The sequence below is a fragment of the Antechinus flavipes genome, chromosome 5 (genome assembly GCF_016432865.1).
Source record: "Antechinus flavipes isolate AdamAnt ecotype Samford, QLD, Australia chromosome 5, AdamAnt_v2, whole genome shotgun sequence".
Taxonomy (NCBI): Eukaryota; Metazoa; Chordata; class Mammalia; order Dasyuromorphia; family Dasyuridae; genus Antechinus; species Antechinus flavipes.
Window position 1 is genome coordinate 219,870,132 of NC_067402.1, and position 12,034 is coordinate 219,882,165.

General features: G+C 35.4%; 1 protein-coding gene across 1 annotated transcript; it reads right to left on the reverse strand.

Moving 5' to 3' along the window:
- Positions 1-8,641: 8,641 nt before the first annotated feature.
- LOC127539038 (olfactory receptor 2AP1-like) lies at positions 8,642-9,568 on the reverse strand. Its single transcript, XM_051962993.1, has one exon. It carries the CDS (start codon positions 9,566-9,568, stop codon positions 8,642-8,644), a length of 927 nt encoding a protein of 308 aa, XP_051818953.1.
- Between the last annotated feature and the right edge of the window lie 2,466 nt (positions 9,569-12,034).

Consider the following 12,034-nt stretch of genomic DNA (forward strand, 5'->3'; position numbering starts at 1 on the left):
AATTTTCCCCTTAATTCTGTGATATTTCTGTGATCAAAGTTTTGTACATCAGAAATATTGATATTTAAAGATGAGCCCTAGATTCAAGTTTTAATAAGCTACAAAAGCTCATAATTTTAAAAACTCAATTCCTATATCCAATTATTGCTGAATTTGAATCATGAAACAGTTGTCTTGCATTTCTATGAACTAGCAAACTATATCCAGAAGTGTTATTTTGAAAATGACTTTATCAGATTAGTGACAAATACTAATTACCTTGAAGAAACCCAATTTGAATCTATACACCTCTATAACTTATTTATATTAGAGAAAATATAGGATGAAAGAAATAATTGGTGTTTTCAGTTTAAGTTTCCAACCCTCAGTAAAGCATTCATTGCAACTTGCCTTCTTCCTCTTCTCTCCCACACCTCTCCCAAGGCACAGCTGACCCAGTGTGGAATCTGAGGAAAGGTTTCTGACACCTTTATGTTTTAGTGATACCACCTATGAAATGGGGATGGTGGTGGTGTGACAGCTAGCAACTCTGGAGAAACTAGGTGGACGAGCTGTTCCTTTTTGGGTCAGGCACTGGAACAAAAAGAAAGCGTCAAAATGCAGTTATGGTGCCATTCTCCTATACTGTTGTTCTAGCTTCCCCAGTGTACACACTGGCTCAGTATTGCAAAGATATGATTTGCAAACAAAACTTTTGACAATCAGAATAATTGACAAAGTCCATTAGTGCCATTAAAAAAGGGGCAGTTCCAATTATTCAGCAGTAGTATTTTTTTTGTTTTGTTTCAATATCATTGCTCATGGAGGTTTAGTCATAAATTAGAGTGTAGATTGAGAATTTTGATAAATTTTAGAATGTCCTATAAAATATAAAAATTTCCCTCCTGGGAACTTCAAAGATGGAGTACCATCAATTGCTTTAAATTTAAAAAAAATAATCTTAAGAAGAAAGACTTTTACGTGTATTTCCTTGAGCTCTTGAAGGCAGAATTTTGCATTTAGATCAGGACTCAGGATAAATTTGGGAACCAGTTCCCCTTTGTAGGAGAGGCTACTTGTCAACAGCAGTGGAAGGAAAGAAGACACTAGTTGTTGTCTTTCTAGAGAAACTGAGATGTACAAATTTAGGTCATTTGGTCAAAAATGGTCATTTGGACTATTTGTGCCTAACCTATGCTAGAGCCTTTCAAGCTTGTACTAATGTGATCAGTCATAGCTACAAACATGGTACATTGACCCCCACATTGTGATGTCATTTTGATCTTCATCAAACAGGAAGGACAAACAGCCCATCACCACCATAATTTATGCCATCCATTCCCTCGTTGATGGGCATTCCCTCCAATTCCTAGTCTTTGCTTCTTCAAAAAGAATTGTAAATATTGTTTACATCTTTACAATTTGTTTTGTTTAGGACTAATCCTTTGCTTAATCTGCTTTCCCCTCTCCTTTCTTCCTTTTTATTCCCATTTGCTGATTGAGCGAAAAGTAGTTATGCATTTCTTTCTGAACTTATTTCTGTGTGCACATATTTTTCCTTCTTTTGACCTGTTCAGATGACAGTGAGGGTCAAGTATCAGACATTTTATTCAACCTCCTTGTTTGTATCGATGTATATTTACACACATTCATATGAGACAACTTTCCTTAACTTTCTTTTCTTTCTGCTTCCTCCCAAATCCCATTGTATGCCTCTTCATTCTCTTTCTATTCTTAGATCTTCAAGCTATGGCTTGCAGATTCACTCCCAGGTGATTGGACTTCCATAGGAGACTTCTTAAAAAGTAAAATTGGCCAAATAGGAAAGGAGGTACAAAAGTTCACTGAAAAAAATAATTCTTTGGATTTTCTTTATGATCCCTGACACAAGTAGCATCACCTCATATTTGGATATGAGGAGCATGTCCTTGTTTAATTCTCTATCATTGTTCATTCATATTTACTTTGTGTTTTCAAGTCTTTGATCTTTTCATCAAGAATGCTTGGAGATCCCCTGTAGGATATTCATCTTTGAAATCCATGTTCATAGAAAAAAGTCTGATCTAATCATAGTAAGAAAACCAAATATTTGAAGAATTCTTCTGATTTAGACTATGATATGAATTAGGATGGGGAGCACAATGAGTTAGTTCTGAAATATAATTGTCTTCAAAATACTGAAGATTGTAGTAAATACCTATATTAATATTGTGATTTAAGATTTACAATAAACTTTCTTCACCTCAAAATGATGAGGTAGGCAAAGAAAGTATTTTTTAAAACCAATTTTTAGAATGCTTTTCTAATTCCACATCCAGTCTCATATCACAATTTGATGCTAGCTCTTATGGAAAATGAAACAGGTCCAGAATTGACTTGGAGAAGATAGAACTGATTTGTATTTGGATTAACTTGCCAGCAGTTTTAATTTCTTCAAGCTATTTGATGCTATGCAAGCCCAACTTTTTTTCCTGATATTCGTTGAGTAATGATCTTAGGAGAATCAAATTGCAGATAACCCAAAGACTTATGGAAATTTTCATGCTGGGTCTAATTGATTAAAAGACATCACACTTGTAGCACTTTGTAAATCTTAAAGCACTATATAGAGATGGGGAAAAGAGAACAAATAGTTATTCAACACCTACTATGTGCCAAGTACTATCCCAAGCACTTTATAAATATTATTTTATTTGATCCCCACAACAACCCTAGGTGTTAGATATTATTATCCCCATTTTAGAGCTAAGAAAACTGAGATAGACAGAGGCTAACTGACCTGCTCAGAGTCATACAGCTAGTAGGTCTCAGGCAGAATTTCAAATCATCTTTCTGACTTCAGGTCCAATGGTGCTATCCAGAGTGCCACCTTACTGTTGTTCAGTTGTTTTACTTGTTTCTAACTCTTTGTGACCTTATTTGGCCACTGGAGTGGTTTGCCATTTCCTTCTTTAATTCTTTTTATAGATGAATAAACTGAGATAAACAGGGTTAAGTGATTTGCCCAAGTCACACAGCTAGTGAGTATTTGAGTCTGGATCTGAACTCAGGAAGATGAGTCTTCCTCACACTTCTTCACATTTCCTCATATTCCTCACACTAGTCCTGATATTCTATCCAGTGCATCACATTGCAATCACTAAATAAATACTAAATGTTAATATTATTAGTTTGGCTGTAATCATTTATGAAAATGTACATGAAAATTGCATAAAAATAGGAGGTAGAAGGGAGATCATGAAAAAGGAGGTTGGCAGGTCATGAAGTGGGGACACATAATAGATGGTTTAGGCTAAGTGTTACCCTGACAATCAAAGAAAACATTCAAGGATCCAGTGGAAGGTTTTTTTAGCAAATTGGTGTTTGTTAGCTTAAGCAGTATTCTGATTTATTCCTTTGTCAATGGTAATCCAGAGACAAAATTTGCTCTGGATAAAGTTGTATTGTGATCATTTTTTTTTTTGTGACCCCATTTGAGGTTTTTTTTTTTGGGGGGGGGAACAAAGGGACAGGAATGATTTGCCATTCCTTCTCTATAAAGCTAGATTAGACAGTATCTAATATAAAACTTTCTCATCAATTAATTTATTGATTTATGAGATTAAGTTTTGATGAGATTTAAGATTTATTGATTTGATGAGATTAAGTTTTTATTAAGTACCTCCTATACTGTCTGGTGCTGTTACTTGCAGGGATTAGAGACATAAATGTGTGAAATAGTCCTTGTCTTCAAAGAATTGAATTAGTTTATTCTGTACCTGTTTACATTATGTGTGAGTTGTATGTGGGTATGGGCATGCACATGTATATGTGCATGTGTGTGTACCTGCATCTGGGTGTTGCTAGCAACCAAGTAGCAAAACCTAATTGAGGTACACATGTATATACATCACAATGACCATATAAAGAAAATACATTCATTGAAACACCATGACATCATGGAATTTCTACTTTTAGCAATCACTGTCTGATAGCATAATAGAGTAAATACTGACCACATTGTCTGCTTTTTTCCCACTTTAGCAAACTCAGTACCCTGGACAGTTCCCTGGACAGTTCCCTATTATATGGCAGAAGTCTTTCTATTTCCCGATTTTTGTTCAATTATTTTTCAGTTGCATATGATTCTTCATAACCCTATTTGGGGTTGTCTTGGCAAAGGTACTAGAGTGGTTTGTAGTTTCCTTCTCAGCTCATTTTATAGGTGATAAATTGAGGCAAATAGGGTTAATTGACTTGCCTGGAGACATACTGTTAGTGTTTGAGGGCAGATTTGAACTCAGGTTGTCCTGACTTCAGTCCCAGCATTCTATCTATCAGCACCTCACTAATCATAAAATAATTTGTAGAATTGTAATCACTTCATCCCCCTTTCTAGGTGGTCTTACAAGGTTATGTTTATTTCTCCCTGCCATGTGATTTTCCTTTAGGCTTACAGATTCTCTGTGAAGATTTACAAACAGACAAGGACTGAACACAATGAAGAGCTGTGAGTAGAGTGAAATATGCTCTGGTTGAAGAAATGCACATATAGAAAAGATTAATTTATTGTTCATTGAAGTAAACATCAAACTTTAAAGTCCATTTTTCTGGTTCTAATATATATATAGAAAACTTTTGAATCTTCTTTCAGTTATCCAGACTGTTGGTTATGTTTTTCAGATTTGTGGCACTCTTCCTGTGATTTTGGATTGGAATAGGGCCTTTGGGACATGTCCTGCTCTTATTCTTCTTCCTGTGCTATATAGACTGAATTTTAGCAAAGATTGGTTTTACCTTGGCACCTCCCAAATGGTCTTCAATCAATTAATCCAACTTTTTGGCAGTCATTTATTGAGCTGTTAATTGTACTCAGACCAAATGTGCATTTCATGATCTTGTCCGCAAAAAGAGATGTTGTCCAGTGCCTTCCTGAAATCAAGATAGCCTTTTCACCCCTAAAACATGTATAAGTCATTGTTTTGATCTCTCAATTTAAATATGTAAAAAAGATAAAATGTATTGGATGATAGATTTAATGAGTTCTAAGGGATCTCCTTCCTTCCTTCATTCCTTTGTTTCTTTGTTCCTTCCTTTCTTTCTTCCTTCCTCCCTCTCTCTCTTCCTCCCTCCCTCCCTCTCTCCAGGTGCTCTATCTACTGTGCCATCTAGCTGCCCCCAACCCCTTCATTTCAATGATGAAAAAAGCAGGAAATTGGTGATGTTAGGTAACTTGTCAAAATCACAGAATGAAGTAAACATTAGAGATAGGATGTAAACCCAATTCTTTTGGCACTTGCTTCATGATCCCATTTGGGGTTTTCTTGGCAAAGATACTGGAGTGTTTTGCTATTTTCTTCTTCAGCTCATTTTACAGATGAGGAAATGACTTGCCCAGCATGATGTGGCTAGAGCTAGTCCTATTTCTAAAGAAGCATGCTGCCTTGCTAGTTATGTGGGTGTGATTTATTATCACTAATGATAGTTCTTAGTAATCATTTCCCCCCTTTTAGTGCTCATAAGCCTTTTCTTTCATTATATACTTCACAATTTTTGACAGATATTAGTCTAATGCTTACCTCTTTTTGTTTTCCATTGTCAATTTCTTCCTTGTTTTGGAAAATTGGGATAACTTTTTCCTGTCTCCACCTTTTGGCACTTATTATTTTCTCAAAAATTACCCATAATAGCTTATATCTATTAAATTCATGTGATTTAATTAAAAATTTAAAATCTTTGAAAGTGGTCAGGTGCTCTTACAAGATTTTCTCCTTTTGGGACTTTATTCACCTCTTAATTATTTTATTTTATTTTAACTTTTTCTATTAGAACATTAAAGCCTTAGATAGTGAAGATAATAGAAAAATAGAGTTAAAAAGCAGATAACTCCGTTATTAATGAGTGAACAAGCATCTATCCAAAGCCAATATTTAAAATTAATATTCTTTGGTGATTTTGTATAATTGTGAAATATGCAACAGCATGATCTCAGTAGAATAACCAATTGCTGGTGGCCAGCAGAGCTATGAGAAATACATTAGGAGTATAAACAGATTTTAGAATATTGCCAGCAATATCTACATAAAACGTGTAAAAATCTTTGTCATTGGAGGTGGATGATAATAGTACCACATTGAGAATAAGAGCCAAAAAAGCAGCTTTTTTTTTTTTGGAAGGGGAGAGCCCACGCACACAGACCTAACCAAAAAAAAACCACATGCATATGTTTGCTGAATGAAGAATTCAGTTTGTTAAAGGGAAAAAAGAAAGAGGCAGAATTCAATTAATTGAATTCATTTCCCCTCAATTCAATCACTGTTTATTATGGGCTTTACTCATTGAACGAGCTATTGGTCTAAAATGGATTCAACGATAGAAAACAGCATAATCCATTCCTTTGGGAAGATTATAGTCCAACAGAGTCTTTTAGGCATATTCACAGACATATTCTAAAATGCAAAAATTCTAGGATGTTAAAAGTGCAAAGAAAAGTTTCAGATAAAGTAATAGGGAAAAATTGAAGGGACTGAAATAGCTTTTATCTGATTAATGACAAAACCAATATAGTGATGTAGGAGAGGTCAAAATAGGACTAGAGAACAAATAATTCATCCTCAAATTTGATTTGCAGAAACTAGAATGAGTGAAAGAAAGTAAAAGAAAAATAAGGCTAAATAAGGAAGATTAGAGTTAGGTTGAGAAAGATTTTAAATAACAGGGCATCCAGTTTGCATTTTATTTGCCAAACAATGGGAAGGTATTTGATTGTTTTTGAGCCACAGAGTAATGAGTCAGAACTATGCATCAAGAAAATTATTCTGCTGATACGTGAAGGATATATTACAGAGAGGAGACTGCAAGTAGGAAATTCATTAAGGAAACTGAGAAGGAGGGACAAAAGATAATGAGACTTTTCTCTAAGGTTCTGATAATGTGAGTTGAAAGGAGGAGAATGTGCCTTCCTAAGGTGTTGGCAGGAAATGTTTGTTCTTCTGTTTTTGCTATATTTAAAAAAAAAAAAACTAAAAGTTTCTTTATAAAAGTTAATTGCTGTTTATTGGTTAAATGGAACTGGGATGCCAGTGACTGACATCTAATAGTGGGGAAATACACAAAAATGAGGGCTAGTGCAGATGACATTGGAGAAAGTTACCACCATCCCTTAAGGAGAGAACTTTGAAGGGGAGATGGAAGAGTGAGGCCCAAATTTTCACTATATTTCCATATAGGATGACTTTGAGGGATATGTGTGGTCTCATGAAGGGAATACTCTTTTTAACAGTGCTAATTGTAACACATTTACTCCTTCTTATCCAGTGTTACTCATATTTGTGTCATATAATTCCAATTCAGGAAGACCCAAGCTGAGGGCTTTCTTTTGGATCCCTTGATATTCAGTGGTTATGCATGAAATACACTAGAGTTGTCTCTCATGACTAGTCTATCTCTTTTTAATGCATTTTGTTTATGCTGTTTCATCTAAGAAGATGCCCAATACTTATTGTCCACTTTTGATTTACAGTAATTTAGACAATCCATAGAACTGGAATATTAGCACATATGTCTTGGACAAACTTTGCAAATGGATAGTGACCTGGAACAAGAATTGGATAAAAGATGGTTTGTTGAACTACAATTGGGTTACAAATTATGTAGTATTTCTGATGATTTCAAATGTTTCCCAGAAAGAGAGGTCCATATTTTTAAGACCAATTTTTCCCCCTAAAGCAATGGGGGTTAAGTGACTTGCCCAGGGTCACACAGCTAGGAAGTGTTAAGTGTCTGAGACCATATTTGAACACAGGTTCTCCTGATTTCAGGCCTGATGCTATCCACTGTGCCACCTAGCTGCCCCCAGATCAATATTTTTTCAGTGATTCCCTATTGCTCCCAAGTTGATTACATTTTACAATTGATAAGTTCCAAGTCACTCAAAGAGCAATAGTGTAACATACAGTAGGCAGTAAGTGAACTGGGTAGAATAAGATTCTTAAGAGAAAGGATGCCAAATTTATATGGTATCTTCCCTATATTAACCATTAAAATATTGGAAGGCAGTCTTCCTGTTTCCTTCCTAGTTGTCTTTCCCCTTGGCTAAATAAAAACATTAATCACATTTGATCTATTTATACCAGATTTTTAGTCATCTCAATTTTTTTAGTAGTTACTTATTGTCTCTAGAATATATAATTCAAAAATCTTCAATCTAGTTTTAAAAATCCTCCATTTCAACTTATATTTGATATAATTTTCTATTTTCCATCAGAATGTTCTGCTAGTTGTTTCCTATATAAGACATTCCAGCTCCACACTTTGTGCTTGAAAGACTAATTTACCATATCTGGACTCTTGCCTCTTAGAATCTCTGGCATCCTTCTAAGTTCAGCTTAATTGACTCTTCCTAAATAAAACTTTTACTGACTCTTCCCTCCTCCCACAAACATAATACTCTCTCCCCTTTGAAATTGCTTTATATTTACTTATCTGTATATGTATTCTATTCCTGCAATAGAATATAAGTATCCCAGGGACAAGGATATATTCCTTTTTATTTTTGTCCTCAATGTCTGGCATAGCATTTTATATAGTAGAAAAAAAATTAATGTTTACTGAATTGATTTAAACTTAATTCATCTGCTCTTTTCATCCTTCGTTTCCATCCAGGCTTGAGTTCTACAATTCATCAGTGATTTGTGATCTTTTGGACTAAGTCCTTAAAGGCTTGAATCACTTGTTTGTTCCTTAGGGTATAAATGAAGGGATTTAACAGGGGAGCAACTGAGGTTTGGAGGATACCTACACCCTTATGGAAGCTGACATCTTTTGCTGAGAGATTAATATACATAAACGTGCAGCTGCCATAAGAGAGAGAGATGACAATCATGTGGGAGGAACAAGTAGAAAAGGCCTTTTTCCTTTGTTGAGCAGAAGGAAATCTAAGCACTGTTTGGATGATATTTGTATAGGAAACAAGGATCAGTCCTAGTGTGATCAGAACTGTTAATAAAGCTAAGAGAGTATCCACTAGCTCTGTCACTCCCGTGTCTGAACAGGAAAGTTTCAAAAGTGGAGCAGTGTCACAGTAATAATGATCTATGGTATTGAGTGAACAGAAATTCAGCTGACCTGCCATGAAAATTGCTAGACCAGAAATGAATAAGCCAGCCAGCCAAGAATAGAGAATTAACAGGATGCAGACTTTGCTGCTCATGATGGTTGTGTAATGTAGAGGCTTGCAGATGGCAACATACCGGTCATAGGACATGACAGCAAGGAGGTAAAACTCAGTGGCCCCCAGAAATATGGCAAAAAAGTACTGAAGGAAGCAGCCAATAAAACTGATGGCTTTGTTTCCTGTTGAGATACTGAATAGCAGTCTAGGAGTAAAAACAGATGTGAATAAAATTTCTAAGATGGAAAAATTCCGAAGGAAAAAATACATGGGGGTCTGGAGATGGGAATCCAACAGTGTGAGGATGATGATGGTCAAGTTGCCAATAATGCTAAACAGGTAGGTGAAAAAGAGAAAGAGGAAAAGTACAACCTGAAATTCAGGAACATTTGTGAAACCCAATAGGATGAATTCAGTTACTGTGGTGAGGTTTTTCATTGTGACCTTGACTGGATCTGAAATTGAATAAAAGATAAATGAGTACTCAGGATAGAAGAGGTGAGATTCAGGCTAGGAGTGTCAATGAAATCAGTACATGAACATGTATCTTTCTGATCATGCTCCCCATAAACTCTGTTTTTAGGTGAAGCCTTACACAGGCTAAGAGCCAAAGGTTGGGAGAGAAAGGGTTAAAATACCCTGAAAGCATTATCTTGAAAGTCCTTTTCAAGACTTCCCAAGCCAACATTTCCATGTAACTTATTTGTATATGGATATTGATAAACTGGAGAACATGCAGATGAGAATGATCTAGATAGTGGGAGTAGCAAGATTCCATTAGTAGGTACTTTTGGTTACCTGAAGAAGCTTTGCTAGAGAACATTTCTATATGATGAGTCCTTCTGTGTTCAACAAAAAGTGCCAACTCAAAATCCAGGGAAAGAGGCAGACATATCATTGGATTAATAACCTTTCCAGCAGAATGTTGGGGCTTCAGATAATGTTTCCTATAAGCCAGTATCCTTTTGTCATTTTCATTCTTTCCTGATTCTGTAGCATCTCCAAAACTAAGGGTATGTCATCGTTGTCCCCTCCCTCTCTATGTGTAACCACTCCTCCCTCTCTCCCAAACTGTAGTTTTATTGTTGATTCCTTCTCCATGACTGTTATAGTTCTTGGTCAAATAAACTTGGGCTTTCAGGAATAAATTTTTTTGTTTGATTGTATATCCAGAGTCTTTCTGCCTAATATGATCATCAGTTTTGGACCTTCAGTCTCCAGCTGTTTTTTCTTCAGAGACTTTACATACAAATTAATTTCTTGATTCATAGTTATAGAAAGAAGAAAAGTGTTTGGAGATTATGGGTTGCCTGAGAGGGACATACATTCCTAAAACCGTACTTATATTGATTTAGGTTTTTAAACCTAAATATCCTAAATATTAGGAGAAGTGGATTAAATGAATTAGAGACAAAGTACTAACCTAAGGAATTTATATATATATATATATATATATATATATATATATATATATATATATATATAAAATATTATAATCCAAACATATGATATATTTTCCATGAACTCCATGAACCTCCTCCCCTCCTCCATAGTATAGTCCTGGAAATGTATAATTTTATTCTAAAAAAGGGTTTGGAAATAAAGCAAGAAGTAGAACCTTTCCTAGTTCCATCCAATCTTGTGGGTATGTATCCTCTTTCTGGTCTCCATATTTATGCAACATAGAAATGACTCTAAGATCCTGGAAGAACAGGTCCTACTGAAAGAGACAAACCAGTTCGATTAGAAGGAAAGAGAAAAGATTGTAAAGGGTTAGATTATACCTATAGTTTTTGTATTCCAGAAGAATGATGTTACGACCTCTAAAAGCAGTCCATGGACTCTGGTAGGATTCACGCTCACCAGAAAGGCTGATATGCTTGCTTCAGAACAGACATTGGGGAATCAAGTGTAGGAACAAACAAAGATACCCTGGGGAGTTTAATGAGCTTCTTTGATGACAATTTTGAAAACATATTATACACAGGCTAAGAGCTGAAGGTTGGGAGAGAAAGGGTTAAAATACCATGAAAGCATTATTCACAGCTCTGAAGTCTGAAAATAGCATGAAAAACAGGGTTCCAAACTTGCTTCATCTCATTTAGAATTGAAATTGTTTTTAAATTAAACCATCTCTGGGGTATTTACTATGGTCCTAGGGAAATACCAAACAGTAATTTATCATAGAATTTAGAGGGAGAAAGGAATATTAGAACTTTAGCAGTCTAAACCCCTTATTTTTTATTAGAAATAATAAAGAAACAAGTCTAAATATTATGTGACTTGTTCAGGTTTGTACAGGGAATATATAAATGAGTCAGAATTTGGACTCAGATCCTCTGATTTCAAATCCAGTCTTTCCATTTCCTGGAATCACTGTGTCTCAGGTGCAATGAACTTCAGGTGCCACAGGAAAAGTAAAGGAGTTGATGCTGCTGCAAGAGGCTGTCCTCTGGTACTGGCACACAGCTGAGAAAGACCTTAACTCTCCCTATAAAAATGTAAAAATCTAGTTCCTGGTTTGCCTGGGCCAGCTGCCATATTGCAAAAAGAATGGGACGTAGCCATTCCCATATCAAACTAGGAACATCGACAAAATTTTGTAGATCTTTGTGTGCCAATGGAATGTGATTCCAGGGAATGAAAATTCCCATCTCCAATATTATAGGCAAAAAGGCAGAGGGGATTACTTTGGATGCCTGGTTGAATATAGTTTAGGGAATTTCTATGCCTTAGATTTCAGGAAGTTTCAAGGGGTAGCTATTTCTCTAAAAGGTAAAATGTGATGAGAAAAATATCTACCTTCCAGGAATGTTGTGAGAATCAAATGAGATAATAATTGTAAAGTGCTTAGCATTCCTAGAATATAGTAAGCACTATTGAAATGTTATTATTATTATTTTG